Source organism: Lissotriton vulgaris, chromosome 3_1 (assembly GCF_964263255.1).
Source record: "Lissotriton vulgaris chromosome 3_1, aLisVul1.2, whole genome shotgun sequence".
NCBI classification, from domain to species: Eukaryota; Metazoa; Chordata; class Amphibia; order Caudata; family Salamandridae; genus Lissotriton; species Lissotriton vulgaris.
The window spans coordinates 901,531,785-901,551,379 of NC_141689.1; the positions used below are offsets into that span (position 1 = coordinate 901,531,785).

Below are 19,595 nucleotides of genomic sequence, written 5' to 3' on the forward strand. Positions count from 1 at the left end.
CATTGTCCAGCAGCAACACTAGCATTTACTCTGATGAGGACGCAGCATTGAGGGGTGAGGAGTCAGGACACTCCCTGGTACTTGATTTAGGGGAAGAAGTTGATTTTTTAGTCAATGCCCGACTACAAACCTTACGCCCATCAACGCGAAACCAACAAAAACAGCAGAAAAAAGGGCAAGAATCAACCACCGCAGGAAAGAGCGCCGCAACAAACACAAGCTCAAACAACAACAGCAACAAAAAGAAAAAATATTGGCGCAACAACAAGAAATAAACGCAAAAACAATCATCAACTTGTCACCAACGACACTTACCGCGGCTGAGCGACAACTACTCAGTCTTGGCCTCACATATTGTCCCCTAACTGACTTTAACTATGCTGCGACGAGGATTGATGTTTTTCGTTACATCCGCAAACTTAAGATATGTAAATTTTTCAAGATCAAGAAAGGACCTAATAATGAAGACACTACAACAGTGGATAACAGTGTAACAACTCTCCAGGCCAGTGATACTAGAGGCTTACTAACCCTTGTCCATTTGGGTGAGGACAATGAAAATTCAAATTCTCACATTTGCACACAGGATGAATTGAGGGAGGCTGCAATTCTTCAAACAGGAGCAGGAAGTAGCCCTTTCAAACCGTCATCTAACTTTATTCCTATCATGCCTAGGGATGCAATAGATTAATTCCATGATATGGTGACTGCAGACCTTAAAAAATTATACCACCAGGTCAAACATCGAAAAAGGATTAAACAACAGCAAGAAACTCAATATTGGGAACTGGTTAATAAACTCAAAAATGATCATCATAATGTAGTATGCAACTCAGACAAAGGAGGCAACATTGTAATCTGGCCCCAAACGCAGTATGTTGCTGAAGGAACTAGGCAACTATCTGATGATGAGTGCTACACCAAAACATGTTTAAAACAGTATGATCTATCAAAAGACAAGTTGAGAAAACTTGTATTCCGGTATAAACGGGAAGGTTTAATTTCAAATCAGGAATTTAAGTTTCTCCACGTTGAATTACCGGTTATGCCCAAGTTCTACCTCATACCTAAAGTCCATAAACTTACATCACCTGTTCAAGGACGGCCGATAATTTCGGCAATTAATAGTGTGGGGGAACATCTTGCCCAATATACGGATTATTTCCTTCAACCGCTGGTTAAAGGTTTGCCCACATATATCAAGGACACGGGGCATTTCCTAGACATTATCCGCAATGCAATATGGACTGAAGACTGTCTGTTAATTACATTAGACATCGAGGCCCTTTAGACTAGCATAGAACACCACATGGGTCTTAGAGCTCTTGAATTCTTTTTGAGCACTAGATCGATGGACTGTTACAATCACAACAAAATGTTGGTGGAACTTGTATCATGGAGTCTAAACAATAATTACTTCATGTTTGGCAAAGATGTCTATTTACAGAAGAGAGGTGTCGCCATGGGGGCCTGCTTTTCCCCAAGCTATGCGTGTTTGCACGTAGGCTATTGGGAAAGGCAGGTCCTCATGGGTGAACATCAAGATATTTTTTCGGAAAATGTTGGTATGTGGGTCCGTTTTATAGATGACGTGTTTTTAATTTGGAGAGGTGATGAGTCTAGTGCTTTGAACTTTATTGAAAAACTTAATGTCAATGATTATAATCTTAAGTTTACCCATCATATAAGTAAGAGTTCAGTAGACTTTCTTGATGTTAGAGTTTACATTGAATCCAGCAAACTAGCCACTACTCTCCACAGAAAGGCAACAGCGGGCAACTCGACCTTGCACGCAAGTAGTGCCCATCCCAGGCACACAATTGACAATATCCCATTCGGGGAACTGCTCCGACTCAAAAGTATTTGCAGCTCTCAAGATGAGTTAGACAAATGTACAGCAGAAGCCCTTAGAAGATTTTGTGCTAGAGGGTATAACAATCAAATCCTCAGCCGGGCTGTAAATAAGATGAAACTACGAAGCAGGGAATCACTTTTAAATCAAATTAGTGATAAAACAATTGTTGATGAAAATAATGAAAACTCTGCTCTTAGATTCATCACATCTTTTAGTTGCCAGGACAGAAAAATCAGGTCTATCTTAACAAAAAGTTGGCCTATTCTTCAAACTGATGGAGTCCTGGCTTTGAGTCTACCTCGAAATCCCAAGATTGCGTTCAGGAGGGGACCCTCCCTACGTAGCCATGTGTCTAACCCATTCCCTGAGTTACCTAAAATTAAATCTTGGCTTCCCCCGCGACTTGGTTTTTTTAAGTGTTCAAGTTGCCGGGCGTGCAAATTTGGTGTCAACAACAGCACTTACATGACTCCCTTCAGTCCTACACCTTTAAAGATCAAGGGAAATTACAACTGCAGGACTGAATATGCTGTATATGTCCTGACGTGCACATGCGGCCTGAGGTACGTTGGCAGTACTCGGCTGGCAGTGAACGCCAGGATATTGCAGCATCTTCGTGCAATCGTTAATAACGATAATGCGTACCCAGTGGCGAGGCACTTCAAAAGTGTGCATAATAACAACTTGGAGTGACTCAATTATTTCGTCTTGGCATCTGTACCCCAACCCCGTCGGGGAGGAGACAGAGACAAGATGTTACGCCAACTCGAATCTAGAATGATTCTAGAGCTGGATACCAAAGTCCCTAACGGGTTGAACACCACAGAGGATTTATATCATTTCCTTTAGGGCAATATGTATTCGAATACGATCTAGAATTTACATATTCCCATTTCTGTATAGCGAATCCAATGCCTCTCTGAGATTAACTCTAACTGTAAAATTAAACTAAATCCAGAGGATCTTTTTTTTTTATATTACTTTTTCCCCCTTATCCTTTGACTGGTTCTAACAACACACATTAATATCAGTTTAATTTGTAAACTAAAAAAATCCCTCTTTAGGAAAAGTATTATTGTGTTGGTCTGTCACTTCACCCTTATTTTTCTTTGACCTGTTGAAATGCTGTTTATTGTGAAAAAATAGGTTGTTTTATTTTCACATATTGGTTGCACATTTATTAATAAGGTGTTAGGTGCACTATAAGATGGAAATTGGTACTGGTTCATGATAGACAAATACTATGCAGAGGGGTTGCCATCATTCATTGATGTCCCCAATTTATCATAATTAAGGGTGGGCGTAAAATCCGTTTCGCGGGCGAATTTGCGGATTTTCTGCTATTTCGCGATCCGCAAATCTCGCGAAATCGCGGTAAAATCCGCGAATCAGCGGGGACGAATTTTCAGCCAAGCAAGGGTTACAGCAGCAGGTGCAAAAGTTGAACCTAATTTCTTTGTAACCTTTTACAAAAGGGTTACAAACAAATTAACTTCAACTTGGACACCTGCTGCTAATTGCTTCCTGGCGCCTCTTTGCCTACTTGCAACTATTCTCTGACCCTGCTCTGACCCTTGAAGCAGGGTCAGAGAATAGTTACAAGTAGGCAACGAAGCACCTGTCCAAGGAATTAAACCTCATCAGGAAGCACTTACAGATATAAAAAAAACAGGAAGAAGGGCGAGGATGGCAAATACACCCATTTTGAGTTGTCAGGAGGGGTTAAACTAAAAGAGACCTTTACAGCTCAATTTTCATATGCATTTTGCTAAAAATAAAAAGCTGTATGTTCTGTAGGGGCAACTCAGGAATCTGGCCCTTCAGAGATCCGGCCTCTCTTTCTTTCTCTCGTTCTCTCTCTCCCTCTCTCTTTCCCTCTCTTTCTCTCTCTTTCTATCTATCTATCTATCTATCTCTCTCTCCCTCTCCCATAAACGACTGCATGGGTAACTTCGCTATGCAAGCGGCTCGCGAAGATGCAAAAATCCCAGCGAACACGCAAAAAACCCCGCGAACACGCAAAAAACCCCGCGAACACGCAAAAAAACAAAAATCCGCAAATTCGCACAAATTCGCGAATTTTGCGGATCGCGAATTCGCAAATCCGCAAATTCGCGGATCACGAATTCACAAAATTCGCCCATGCTTAATCATAATCAATAAATCCAGGGGTTGCCATCATTTTAGAGATGTCCCCGAGATAACATATATTAGATCTGACATTTACATCGTTCAGGATCATTTAAAATAATCTGTTTATATAAAGTATGTATTTATATCGCGTAAGTTTGCACAATATGACTTAAGCAGTTTTTAAGAATAACAATTTATTTTTGTATTCAAACCGTTTTTAAGTATTTAACATATGCTTTTAAAACTGAAACTGTATTACTCATATAATGTTTACATATTTGCGGTATTTTGCACAGAACACAATTTTAATGATCTATGAACTGTCCTTATCAAATGTATGCATCTATGCAGATATTATGTTGTCCAAATATTGAATTAATTCAGCTATATTTACTAGCATGTTACAACGTTGGCATTTCAATGGAAATAGTATATTTTCCCTCGTTGTATATTTGGCCTACATATATGAAAACAGTACCTCTTCCTTTTTCATTTATGTCACATGATGTATCACATGACTTGCACAAGCATTTGAAAAGTACAGGCATTGTGGGTAAACATTTGACTGTGAGCAAGGGCAACTGCCCGAAACGCGTCAGTTTTGCTGCTCAGTTTGCCTTGAATAAAACTACATTTTGCCTTAATGAGGATTCGTCTGGTCATCTGTTCTGGTCCTTTGGGCCGTGTTGCAGTTCTGGCTGTTTTTGTGCATATATATATATTTATGTATATATATATATATATATGTAACTATATATACATGTAAAGTTATATATATATGCATAAATACACATCCATAAAAAGCCACTTACACATTTGAAGCAAATGTGCATACACATATATAGAACACAAGCACGAGTGCTCATTGCAGGTGGACCGACTAGATTTATCTGTGGCCCAGTGTGTCCGCCCCTTCCCTGCAACAAATCACGTCTAGGGACGCCATTGGGTCTGATTAGAGACTGCTGTGACTAAAATCCTTTGTACTGTTGCTGTACTGTTTTAAGACCTTTGTAGGACGCTTCTCGTTTGCCCTCTCACTCGCACCTTAAAATTGAAACAGGGGATGCTCTCTTTTATCCCCTTTTACATTTTGCCACTTGCTTCTAAATTGTTTTTAACCTGTGTTTTTGCTTTTATTGGTTTTATGCCATTACCTGCATTGTTTGTAGTGTGCGCTCCGAGCTCGGTTGTCCCTCCTCACTTTCTTGGGTGACACCGGGGCTGTACCTTCCTGAGGTCAGCGCTCTAGTCATGCTTTAGCATTCCCTATTTAACTAGGCAAATGCAAGTGCGCAGCGAGCGTGCGCAGCGCGTGCGCCGCTGGCGCGCCAGAGGCAAGCCCGTCTGCGCCCATCCGCGTCCTGACGCGCCCAGCGGCCAGACACCCTACACAAAATTTTGTGAGTAATGACTATACTTTGAGCTATACTGCTGCCCACTTAAAGCAACTTAGAAATACTCACTCCTTTAAATGTTCTACTTGTATTCTTCCAATGAATGGCTTTGAATGCCCCCTCTGTGCTTTTTCACTGGGTACTATGAGCTGCAGTAAAACTGTTTATAAAGAGGCTCTTTTGGATCGGCCGAGCTCCATAACTAAGTGGACGCCAACCTTCCACAATGCTGCGAACTGCCTTCGCTTTTGGAACATTCATTGTCGGTCCCTCCCTGGACTTAAGGACAACATCTTTGATTTTCTAAGCTCTGAGCAACCCGACGCCCTATTTCTCACAGAGACCTGGTTGCATGCCAGTTCTGGTCCCAATGTTGCACCTGCTCTTCCACCTGGCTATGTTATTGTCAGGAGGACTAGAGATGCAAGGGATGGCGGTGGCATTGCGGTGATATTTAAAACCTCCTACTCCTGCAAATTTTAAGCCATGCCTATTTTGGGCTGTGAAGCTGTATTATTTAAACTGGTGGTTACGTCACAGTTGACTTTGTCAGGCTTCTTGATATATCGTCCTCCTGGGAACCCTGGCCCGTGGGTGTCATCTTTTTCTGATACAGTTGCCACTCTTTTACAAAAAAACGCCAATTTTACTCTTCTTGGCGACCGTAACTTACATCTAGAAGACCTTCAATGTGAGGCTAGTAGTGCTTTTCTGTCTTACCTTGAGGCTCTGAGTGTCAGGATGAAGCCTCACCGCGCCTACCCAATTGTTAAGGAACTACATTTCCCATGAGCATCTGTTTCAGGAAGTATATGGGCGGTGGGGACAGGAAGGAAGTTGCACGTAATTCTGAGTCTTTGCTTTGATTCTATCGAGATTGGAGAGGTTCCTGTATGCTGCGCCGTTTAGCTGTGGAAACCGGCTGGAACCAAGGACTCGACATCACTCTTTTTTGTGAGGTACAGGGGCGGGCATTACAGCCGCTGGGAGCCGCTCTGCTCGCGCGCTGTATTTCCTGTTGTTGCAATTATCCCCGTTTGTGTGCCGGAGGATACGCGTCGGCTGACGCGTGCTGGTTCTGAAGGGGGAAACTGATTTTGTGGTTTCCGCGGAACTGAGCGGCGGCCGCTGCCAGTTGCCGTGACATTCGTTCGTTCTTGGAATGTGCTTTTTTTCTTGGGCTTGAGACTGAAGCGGATAAGGTAGTGTTCCGTTTATGAACACCGAGTGTGTTTTTGGTCATGGTATCGCTGGGGTAGTGTGGTGGTCACAACTACCTACCGCCAGTGCTTTTGGATACTAGGTGATAGTTGCTTGCAGCGGAACGTAGTGGTGGTCGCAACCACACGTTACCGTTCAGCAACGTGGACGTGTGAAGGGTTGAACATTAATCTATTGTTTCTCCGTCTGTTGGTCCATTATTCTTTCCTTGCCCATTTCCAGCTATATGACAATAACATTTTTGAGTGATTATAGAGCTTCCTCTCTTCAACTCTTTATGTTTTATGAACTACTGGGGAAGAGAACTCTACTGCATTGAATAAGTAGAGGACTACAAGTCTATGGGGTCATATGAACAGTCCTATTCCTCATGATATGGTGTGTATGGGTATTGGTGGTAAAGAGCTGGTATGGAGGTGTAGAGATTAGCGATTGGTGTAATAACAACTGTGTTCTGTTGCAGGAAGCTGGACTATATCTGTCTTATGATGGTTGGAGGAAAGTGTACAGCCTCATAAGGTATTCTGGTTCTAGAGAGAATTTATGAGAGTAGACTTCAACATAGATTTGTGCTATAATTCCTATGTTTTGTCATTTCAGATCCCTTGTCCCTGCTGACCCTTTCCCTTCCCTGGTCTCTTTTCATTATTTATCCCTCGCCTGATGGTTCGAACCCCCTGTGTTTTACATCCAGGGTGTTGGTAACATCGGGAGGTGGACCCCTTTGTTCATCGATCGTATCCTGCGGAGCGGGCCCTGACACTGAGTCTGTCCCTATGTAATGCTGGTCCTACCCATGTGGCAGACCACTTACTCAACCCTGTTTTATCTGACCTCCCCTTTGACTGTCTTGTTTCTGCTCTTCCTTTAGAATGGTCTGACCATTTTGCAGTTCAATTTAATCTAGAGATCTCCGGTAAGAAGGCTACGGTTCCCCCTGAGGACCTTGGAAGTTTAAGACGTTGGGGCAAGCTGAACATTGAATCCTTTAATACCTTACTGTTAACAAATCTTCCAGACTCTACTCTACCTCTTTCGCAGTTTGACTCTGCTGTGTCTGATTGGCTTACTAATACTGTTAATCTTAGTCTGCCTCTTAACACTAAATACAGGCTCCCTCATCACCCTCGGGCTCTGTGGTTCACGGAGAATCTTGAAACCGTAAAATTCAAATGCAAAGCCCTTGAGAGGAGATGGCGAAAATCCTATTCGCCAACCTGTAAATCTGACTACAAGAAAGACCTAAATAACTATCATGCTCTATATAAGACAGCAAGAGCCATCTATGTTACGAATACCATTGCACATGCCCAAAACTGTCCTCGCACCTTTTTCTGTAGTTAAGAAACTGGCAGGCTCTGACACTGTTCCCGTCCCTCCTATACTTGATGTGACTCAATGTAACAGCATCGCTGGCTTCTTTATTGAGAAAGTTGAACATATCTACAGTGCATTAGAAACTACTCCCTCCGCTGGTCGACTCCATCTAAGTTCTGACTTCACTTGTAGAGGAGAGTCCAATTCTTCGGCAAAGCTTTGTCTCTGGCTTCCTTTTGATGCGGACTGATTTCTGGAATGCTTAGCCAGTATCAAGTCTGGCTCCTCGCGTGACCCGTTACCCACAAATATTTTATGCCAACTTCTCCCTAAATCATTAGAAATTATTAGGGAACTTCTTAACGTATCATTAAGAGTGGCCTGGGTCCCTCCAGAGTGGAAGCGTGCCATGATTATTCCTCTACTGAAGAAGGCCGGAGCTGACCTCTCTAATTTGTCAACCTTCAGGCCTATTTCTCTGCTTCCAGTCTTCTCGAAGATCCTAGAGAAGCATGTAAACAACCAACTGACACACTTTGCGGAGAGTTTTGGTATCTTGCAGCCCTCCCAGACAGGGTTCAGGATCAACTTCTCCACTGAGACTACTCTCCTTGGAGTTACGGAAAGGTTGCGTCATGGTCTGGACCGTGGGGAGACAACGGCACTCATTTTGCTTGTTTGAGTGCCGCTTTCAATACTGTTTCTGACTCCATCTTGCTTGCCTCCCTCCGGTTCCTAGGTATTGAAGACCCTGCTTTATCTTGGCTTGCATCCTTCCTTAGTGATCGCACCTTCCAGGTTTTCCTTAGTGATCGCACCTTCCAGTGTTTTTCCTCCAAGGCTGTCTCCAAAATCTGTTCATCTGCATATGGAGTGCCTCAAGGGTCCATATTAAGTCCTTTACTCTTTAACATCTATGTTAGACCCTTAGCTATCATCGTGGAAGACGCTGGTCTTTCACTATTCTCATATGCAGATGACACCCAAATCATCTTCTCTCTTTCTTCCGCCAAAGATGGAAAAAGTCAGCTCTCCAGCATGGACTTAGTTAGGTTTCACAATGGATGCAGGCACATTTTTTGAAGTTAAATGGGGACAAGACAGAGGTTTTAATATTGTGAAAACATAGGAACCTCTGGGGCCCCAAACACTTGCCTCAGGAAATGGGCCCCTTTCCTTTGCCTGTCACGCAGGTTCGCAACCTGGGCTTCATAATTGATGAAAACCTCTCCATGAGTCCGCAGGTGGTGAGAGTGGCCGCAACATGTTTTGCCATCTTGAAATGGCTTCGTAAGATCATGTGGATGCTCCCGCCCCCACCTCCCAAAGAACTGTGGTCCAGGCTTTGATCACCTCCCGCCTGGACTATGGCAATGTTCTTTATCTGAGGGCAAGTCAGGAGGTTTTAAGAAAGCTTCAGGTTGTACAGAATTCAGCGGCCCGCATCCTTTGCCACGTATCGAGAAGTGCTTCCATCTCCCAGTCTCTTCTCGATCTTTACTGGCTCAGGATCACCAGTAGAATTAAGTTTAAAGCTCTTTGCTACATTTAAAAAAAAAAAAAAAGGTACTGCGCCACTATATCTCCAAGAACTTGATCATCCTTACGCTCCAGCTCGCACTCTTCGTTCTTCCACTCAAGGTGTCTTTGTGATCCCACGATTCAAACTAGTGAGAATGGGTGGTCGCTCCTTTTCCCATCTAGGTCCTAAGATGTGGAATTCGCTACCTATTTCTTTGAAAAAAGCTTCTACATACACCAGCTTCCAGAAGAACCATAAGACATGACTTTTCATGCAGTAAACTAAGTTTGTCTCTCCGTTTCCTTTTTTAGGCTGTCCCTTGGCACCGGGAAACCCTGTTTGGGTAGCTGTGCGCATTATAAATTAAATAAAATAAATAAAATAAAATGGCAGTGTGTTCTCTTTTGTCATGAAATATTTGCATTTTGAATAAACGTTAGTGATTAAATATAACAAAAAAAACACAGTGCTTTCTTGCTTCTAAATTCCCCTCCTGTACAGCCAGGGGCACCAGAGGAGGACCCAGGAAACCGTTGTGCGCTGCATGAGAATGGGCAAAGGGAAGAGACTGGCATCAAAACCTGGGGCAGGTGTTTTCAAAAGCCAGCGGCTCAGCAACAAGACCAAATCTCCTCCCAGGGTAAATACTAACATTCAAAAGGAGTAAAAAGCGGAGATAAACAAAATGATTCAAGTACTTCAAAGTCTGCAGCTTGACCAAGATTCTGGTCCCGAAGTGTTCTGCAGGACATTCTGGCACAGGGCGGATTTCGACAGCATCCTCCTGAAAGAAATAAGAATTAAAATACGAGTTGCTTCATATCACATCTGTAAGGCTGCAAACTAAAGTTCAGGTCAGCATATCAGAATATCGTGACAAGGACAATGTATGGAATGGGTTGATTTGATAGATTTTCTTTACTTAACTCCACATATGTACCGTGGTGATATATATATCTGTAAGATACGTAGATAAAGGGGTAATAATAATACATCTTTAGCTTCCTCTGAGCACTTACCCCTTTGAAATTTTGTCCCTCGATATTCGTATAACAATATTCTGCCTTCGATACTTCGTGGTACAATCACACTCCTTTTAATATGAGATGTCTGTACACATATGTTTATGTTTTTTTAAGGGCAACAATGCACACGTTTTAGACAAACGACTTTTCTCTAGAGGTTGAGAGGGCAGTGGTAATAAAATGTAAATCTTCCTTTCCATAAAATACATAACCATTCATTTCTTGTGAAGAACATTTTGAACAGCTGCTGTATTTTTTGTATATTTGTATATTTTTGAACTTTTTCTAAACCAATGGGGTCTATTTTTTGTCAATACCTACTTGTGACTACTACAAAGGCAGCCTTGTATGATAGGTTAATGCACACCCTCTACACATAATAATGCTCATTTAAGTAAAATGAAAACCAAAGTTACCACAGACTTTGTGACACTATGAATGCCAACCAATATTATGGTTTTCTAAGTAACCCAACAAATTTGTTTGACCACATCGGCTTCATTACTCATGCTCCATAATCCTGCTTCATAACCATTCCTGAACACATTATCCTTTCGCCCCTATACACCAGGATATATTTACTATCTTCTTATTAAAGTGCCAGAATCTACAATACCTATTTATGATAAAATGCAATAATAGTGAGAATAGGTTGCTACAGAATGCTCCACAGGGATTGCATTTCATCAAATGTAATGCAATTTGTCACATAATTCAGTGAACTCAGCCACATAGTTGTGCCACAGTTGAAGAGACACTCACTGAAGGTACTGATCAGCTCCAATATGGCAGAAGACACTTAAGCACACTTGTAGACCAGTAACTCTGGAGATCTTAGTCCCTTAGTAAATGCTGACCACACTCCCACCCTTGTTTAGCTCCCGTTTGAGAGATTGAAGGTTCAGCGTGGCAGCCATTTGCCGAACTACCTTTAGAAGAGTGAATTACATTTACCGTAAGGAGGTATGTTTGACAGAAAGTGCAGATCCACTTTACAAGGTTATTCATTGTCACAAAGACCCCATAATAAAGCACTGAGATTTGTACTAACAATGAAGTTGAACTGCTGTGTCTATTTGAATCTAAGGAGCCTTCTTTGGTTTTGGGTGTTGATTTAACCAATGGATGTGTACTACTGATTGCTTAAAATGTAGGGTTACTTTAAAATTGTTTGTGAGTCTCCCTATCAGGAATACTAATTCCTTTGCTTTGTTTCCATCTATGGCCTGATTACGAGTTTGACGGACAGGTTACTCCATCACAAATGTGACAGATAGCCTGTCTGCTGTATTACGAGTTCCATTATGTTCTATTGGATATAATGAAACTTGTAATACATTGGACGGGATATCTGTCATGTTTGTGATAAAATAATCTGTCTGTCAAACTCGTAATCAGACGATATAAAGCAATGGGGTAGCCCAGTTTAGCGCAGAACCTGGGTATTAGTACTATATGCGAAACAGGGGTTCTGCCACTCTTAAAAATGGAAATAACCTTTTTTGCAATTATGTCTCTCCAAATGGATGAGAACAGTTAACAAATGAAAAAACAAAAGAGAAAACAAAATGTACCTTATGTCCAAACCCAAAAAGCGCAAAACACTTATCTTATATTCCACTATATATTTTTATCAGTTTTTGGAAAAATCTGTGTAATCTTATTGCAATACATATATTAACATACACACAGAACAGTTCTTCTGAACTAACATTTAAGACTTAGATGTGCACAAACATTTACATGTCACAAAACATTCAACAAAATACATGGACATATACTACTTGGAAAAATTATATTTAGACAGTGCAAGATTTTGAAAGAAGAAAAAAGAAATAACAGCCCAGTAAGAGATTAATCCAATTATTAGTTTAGTATCCTGGGTGATCATCAACACTTTATAATAAAGCGTCAACGTTTCAACCCCTGAAAAAAGCGCAAAACTAAAACCGTCTTGGTGGGGTCTTCCTTGGGACTAACTGGAAGATCTGTGTGTAGCCTGTATGGGGCTTCCACCCTGTCATCTATTTGTGGCACTGTAGTCCTAATTGCGTGCTGTGAGTGATCTGTTCACTTCAGATTATAAAATGGTGAGCCATTCCTCCTGTGTCAGGAGCACGGGGCTCCATGTGGATTTCTTTGCAAGAATGGGAAGTGACTCCAAGGGGCCTTCCGCCTCCTCAAACGGGCCTTCTATGGACTTCAAAGGCTCATTATTTGCCTTTTGAACTTGAAAAACAATGTTCTCTTTTGAATCAGAGCTAGGGGCAGCCCTCGTCCTTTGTGTCCCGTTGGTAAAGACCAACGGGACACAGAGGACGAGGGCTGCCCGTCACTCTGATTCAAATGGAACATTGTTTTTCAAGTTTCAAAAGGCAAATAATGAGCCTTAGAAGTCCATAGAAGGCCCGTTTGAGGAGGCGGAAGGCCCCTTGGAGTCACCTTCCCATTCTTGCAAAAAATCCACATGGAGCCCGTGCGCCTGACGCCGGAGGAATGGCTCACCATTTTATAATCTGAAGTGAACAGATCACTCACAGCATGCGATTAGGACTACAGTGCCACAAATGGATGACAGGGTGGAAGCCCCATACAGGCTACACACAGATCTTCCAGTAGTCCTGAGGAAGACCCTACCAAGGCGGTTTTAGTTTAGAGCTTTTTTCAGAGGTCGAAACGTCAACGCTTTATTATCAAGTGTTGATGATCACCCAGGATACTAAACTAATAATTGGATTAATCTCTTTCTGGGCTGGTATTTCTTTTTTCAAAATTTTGCACTGTGTATAAATATAATTTTTCCATGTAGTGTATGTCCATGTATTTTGTTTAATGTTTTGTGATATGTAAATATTTTAAATGTTTGTGCACATCTAAGTCTTAAATGTTAGTTCAGAAGAACTGTTCTGTGTGTATGTTAATATATGTATTGCAAGAAGATTACACTGATTTTTCCAAAAACGGATAAATCCGCCTGACGCCGGAGGAATGGCTCACCATTTTATAATCTGAAGTGAACAGATCACTCACAGCTCGCGATTAGGACTACAGTGCCACAAATAGATGACAGGGTGGAAAAGACCAGCGGGACACAGAGGACGAGGGCTGCCCGTCGCTCTGATTCAAAAGAGAACATTATTTTTCAAATTTCAAAAGGCAAATAATGAGCCTTTGAAGTCCATAGAAGGCCCGTTTGAGGAGGCGGAAGGCCCCTTGGAGTCACCTTCCCATTCTTGCAAAGAAATCCACATGGAGCCCGTGCGCCTGACGCCGGAGGAATGGCTCACCATTTTATAATCTGAAGTGAACAGATCACTCACAGCATGCGATTAGGACTACAGTGCCACAAATGGATGACAGGGTGGAAGCCCCATACAGGCTACACACAGATCTTCCAGTAGTCCTGAGGAAGACCCTACCAAGGCGGTTTTAGTTTAGAGCTTTTTTCAGAGGTCGAAACGTCAACGCTTTATTATCAAGTGTTGATGATCACCCAGGATACTAAACTAATAATTAGATTAATCTCTTACTGGGCTGGTATTTCTTTTTTCAAAATTTTGCACTGTGTATAAATATAATTTTTCCATGTAGTGTATGTCCATGTATTTTGTTGAATGTTTTGTGATATGTAAATATTTTAAATGTTTGTGCACATCTAAGTCTTAAATGTTAGTTCAGAAGAACTGTTCTGTGTGTATGTTAATATATGTATTGCAAGAAGATTACACTGATTTTTCCCAAAACTGATAAAAATATATAGTGGAACATAAGATGTGTTTTGCGCTTTTTGGGTTTGGACATAAGGTACATTTTGTTTTCCTTTTTGTTTTTTTTATATGTTGACTGTTCTCATCCATTTGGAGAGACACAATTGCAAAAATTTGTAATCAGGTCCTCACTGTAGATACTGATATAGTAGAATGAGTTGGTCTCGGGACACCGTTATACCTATTCTTTTGGCCACTTTTTGGAAAATAGAGGATGTCAAATCTGAGGCAGTAAGAATCTAATGAACTCCAGGAGCAACCCCAGATCCAGCTTGTTCTATCACTGACAAAAAAGACAATCCTTTAGTGGAATGGATCACTGGGTAATTGCCTTACTCAGAGTTTCTTGAAATGGATATACCTTGATTCTGTACTGAAGCAAGTATATTGTAGCAATGAAACTCAATACAAATTGTACTGGATTTCAGGCAAATACTTCAAAGTGAAGATTTAATTGCTTATTGTTGGCACTCAGATTCAAGAACATGAAAGGGGGAAAATGGAAGCCTGCCCGGTCTGGCTCCCAAGAGAATGAGTGCATAAAAATGTCAGGAAACAGAGTTACTGTATCAAAAAATACTAAGGGCCCGATTCTGATCTCCTTCGGAAGGACTCCGAATCAGAATTGGTTTTACCTAAACTGATCCAGAGCCCTTGTTTCTGACTGACTTGTCCCCAATTTAGAATGACTAAGTACGATGCCTGGAAACCTTAGCACTGACCGAATTGTTTCCGGAAGGCATAAGGAGAGATAGAGCTCTCTAGAGCCGTATCATACACGCTCTATGGAGTAGGTTTTCCAAGCGAGCAAGTATGATGAACGATTCGAACAGCCTTTACAATTCATTTTGCTCGGATCGAAAAGGCTGCCGGAATCGGTCTTTGGGGACCCATAGCAGGCCCCCATTCACCCAGGCCCCTCCGATTCGTGCCCGTGGTTCCCCCTTTCAGACCATGCACAGTGCGGCAGGCACCAAAGGGTGCCCGCCACAGGGTCACGATGATCCCCAACCACCCCTTTTGTCAATGGGAGAATGTGTACGCGTCCAGTACACAGGCTCCCATTGAAGTCAATGGGAGTCCAACCAAATCGTATCCAGATGCAATCAAATGCATCGTACTTGTTCGATTGGACTCCCCTGACACGAGTCGTATGGAAAGCATTCCGGCCACAAGTCGTTCGGTTTGCTTTCCGCACAAGAGCGGAATCGGACCCCAAGTGTAGTGTATGGCAGGAGATAAGATATCTGCTCATAACTGAAAGACCCAGAACCCTCTAACTCACCTCATCCATTGTTGGGTAAAGGGCAAAAAGCTCAGAATGCCTATTGGCCCTTCGAGCCTCTTCATTCTGTCTGTCGAAGTCGTCTGCACCAACATGCTGCAACAAATTCTCCAGCCGGGCCTCGGGAGGCAGACTTCTCAGGTCGAAGTCACATGATGTTAGTGTTGCACGTCCGGAGTCACCACCCAGCACCTTCGGAGGCCTGCAATTTTCCTGTGACCATGAAAACTAGAGTTAGTACACATTCCAGCATCCAGTAGTTATTGATACTAGTGAGACTGCTGACACACCTGTGAAATTCACAATGTCGTGCTCCCCATCCAACTGTGAGAGCATCCCCTGTTGCACAGCTTGTGAATCCTTCTGGCTATCCCAGAGTTCCTCCAAATATTCTACCAACAAAATATGATTTACTTCTTTCAAATGTATTTCATTCTTAAGCTTTTCAAAAGGTCATTTTTCATTCATAAATCATTGTTTTTTCGCATTATCATCACTTTCAATACATTCGTCCAATGCATTTCGGTCATAGTTGACCTTCATCAGGGACAATCAGCTGAAACAAGGTGCAAAAATGCCAATCAATGAATAGTTAAATTATCGTTTACAAGCATCTAATCAAACAAAACATAGTGATCAAAATTGTGTTCAAACGTGATAAACCCAGTGCATAGGTGCTGTGTAACGTGCATAACAAAAATAATGCCAACTTGGCACTCACTTGTGCTCATGTTCATCAATCCTTCAATAACGCATCAACTGATCACATGATCGGAAAACCGGCCAATGAGGAGGTTAACATACCCACTCATTGGCCGGTTTTCCAATCATTTGATCGGAGTTCGGCCAAATAAGAACTCATCATTCTTTCTGGGTCCAGTTCGTTGTTATCAAATGTAACGCTATAGGTCAGATGCCCCGCTAATGCCGGCATCATTTGGATTAAGTTAAGGAAGACAGCTAAAGGCGTTTCTTCGTCAGAAATGTAAGTTTAGAAACATTGCGATAAGTGGTTTTTGAAAACAGCAAACTGTTTTAATGGTGAAAGTGAGTTGCTCAATGTTATTTTACTCTACAGTCATGTCGTACTTTTCAGTTGATGCGTTATTGAAGGATTGATGAACATGAGCACAAGTGAGTGCCAAGTTGGCATTATTTTTGTTATGCACGTTACACAGCATGCATAGGACGAATGTATTGAAAGTGATGATAATGCGAAAAAACAATGATTTATGAATGAAAAATGAACTTTTGAAAAGCTTAAGAATGAAATAAATTCGAAAGAAGTAAATCATATTTTGTTGGTTAAATATTTGGAGGAACTCTGGGATAGCCAGAAGGATTCACAAGCTGTGCAACAGGGGATGCTCTCACAGTTGGATGGGGAGCACGACATTGTGACTTTCAGTTAAGACGCCTACGACAAGAGGTGCCACTCTGTTTCTGCACGCTGCAAAATTGACGAAACTAACTTTCTGAAAATATAAACTTCTAACTAAACGACGGTGCGCTCGTACATTACATTTTTGCACATTTACACCTGTGAAATTGTCACCTTCACAGAATGTACAAGGGGCATTCCACTTAGGACAGGCTCACTGAGTGACTAAGCCACCCTCCTTGTGGTGCACTAAAGAAAATATGTGCTTCATAGCAATACTTTAAAACAGCTCAGGGCAGGATATTCCTAGTTTTTTGCCCTGAACTGCGTGCTCGGGGCAGCACTTGTCCCAATTCATAATTATTACTTTTCAACCCTTCCTAAAAATACATGGAGAATTTATAACTTTCCCTAAATTATTCCAGGACTATAGAGAGAATATTAAATAAACCTCCTGGAATATTTGGAGGAAAGCTGTTCTTTCCCCAAATATTCTGGAATTGGAACTGTAAATTTATCCTTACAGTGTCCCCCATACCCACTAATGCAGTGAGAGCACAGTTCAGGGCAAGAAACACAAACAAGCTGAATTCTCAAATATAGAATCACATTTAAAATGAATATGTACTTCACACCGTAAGATCATAGACACAGAACATAAGTTATGAACTTTCGTTTTCTTAGATGTAATTATTGTGTATTTTGCATTACTAAACCCTGCATACCAAAAAAGGCCAACCATTTCCCTCAATTATTGTTCACGAGAATACAAATAAAACACATTGAAAGAGACAGAACAAAGATAGAAGAGTTGGAACCCAGCCAACAGAATCAATGTATACGTGACTATAGAATACCACCAATGCACTCAGCAAAATGGGATTTACGTATGTGTGAACTTAATAGTTCCACAAATAAGAACAGTATTTTTGTGTGTGCATCTATAGATTCTCTCACTATTTTTTATAAATGGCTACCCATTTTCTAAATTTTAGTTGGTAGCAGATCTGTAACTTAAAACAACATTTTCCTTTCACCACAACCCTCAATAACCCACACAGAATATTTGGAAATCGACTTCTCAACATAGGCTTTTCATCAGCATAGGGTTAATTCACATCCATTCATAACTCATTAGGAAAACGAAGGTCACAGTATGTGAAGTTTTGAACCTGTAAAACAAATTAGCAACTCTTTTTAGGTCTTGCCTGTGACAGCGCATGCGTTTCATGCGCTTTTGCTTGTGAGAGATATTGTATACAACAATGGGCTTGCAACTCGCCCATTGCTTAAAATTTGCGGGTTTCATTGTCACTTCAATTTTCTGCCTTCTAATTGACCAGTGCGTGCTGGCTTCACTTCCTCTGATCGCGGGTGGAGCATGGACCAAGTACCGATTGCTTCAGATTGATTGCTGTTCTTCTGCTGATCATGCTGTTACTGAGGTACTACTTTTATTTTTTCTTCTTCCCTTTCATCCTTGTTGAACCTCTTGCCATTTGTAGTTCTGTTTAACTAATTCACTCACGATTCAAAGAAACCATTTTCTCCTTTGAAATTATGTTTATTGCAATAACAGAAGTTTTCTGTTTTTATTGTGACAGTAGATGATATCTGCTCCCAAACGTATTTTTACTAAGACATGGAAATGGACACAATTTTATATATAGTATGATTTTTTGGCAAATGTCAAATATTTTTTTCTTATATATACATAGGATTATCAACGAATTTTCTCAGACTCACAGGTATTTTGTACTAAGCCCTAACAAGCATTGGGAAAGCGCATAGGTCTCGCATTTGAGACTGTTGAGTCTGCCATTGCCATTCGTTCATGCTGTACGTCATGAGCATTGCCAACTTTGGCAATGATTTGTAGCCAATTGTTCATGCTGTATAGCATGAGCATTGCTGACTTTGGCAATGATTTGTAGCCATGCTATATAGCAGTGTGGGTGTAGTTCAGCATGACAAACATTTTTTAAAAAAGGACTATTAATAATCCAGTGATTTCACCATAGCTGCGTCATAGCGCTTTAAAAAATTAGTTTTAGCCACTCTGCATAGCATTGCTGAAGCCAATAGGTACCAATAGGTAAGGATAATGCTTGTTTACCATATTTGCTGCTTCTGTGATAGTGAATGAGGCAACCAGGGTCTGCACTGAACTAAAGTTTCGAGCCATTTTCAAATAAATAGAGCAATTGATTGTCCAGGTGTTTTACAGTATTTATACAATTAAAAAATGAGCAAATGTATTATTTACTTTATAATTGTGAAAGATGTCGTGATATTGGAGGGAAAAGTATGTTGTCCCTTTTTTAAATATTTAAAAGGACCATCCGGTATATGGTGTGACAATATGTTTCAAAACCTGACAGTCATCAAACATGGAACATTCTGAAATGCTTTTTGGTGATTGTTAACGGTGCGGTCTGGCAAAGGGAACCGTTATTTTCTCTTCACTAGATGGCCCCCTTAAGGCAGCAAAAAACACTAGATAAGCGCTGCTACAGCTCCCCTTTCCACCTAAGGTAAATTCATGTTCATGGTTTTCTTTTCGTTGTTATGCACATAAAGTGATTATTAAACAGGTGCGGCACATAATCCTTGGAAAGGTTTCAGAACATGTTTCCTCATTTTCCCCCTGTTGTTCAATCTCTAAGTTATAAGGAAAAAAATATAGGTTCGA

The 19,595-nt window shown here is 41.2% G+C and overlaps 1 protein-coding gene across 3 annotated transcripts in view; it reads right to left on the reverse strand.

Annotated features, from left to right (window-relative positions):
* DOCK8 (dedicator of cytokinesis 8) overlaps positions 1 to 19,595 on the reverse strand; it is a 719,019-nt gene that overhangs the window by 493,948 nt on the left and 205,476 nt on the right. For all 3 annotated transcript variants that reach the window (XM_086961229.1, XM_086961230.1, XM_086961231.1), the window contains 2 exons: positions 15,523 to 15,735; positions 10,144 to 10,229 (listed from right to left, as the gene is read on the reverse strand). In XM_086961229.1, the coding sequence (XP_086817355.1) occupies positions 10,144 to 10,229; positions 15,523 to 15,735 (299 nt within the window). The remainder of the gene's footprint in view (positions 1 to 10,143; positions 10,230 to 15,522; positions 15,736 to 19,595) is intronic.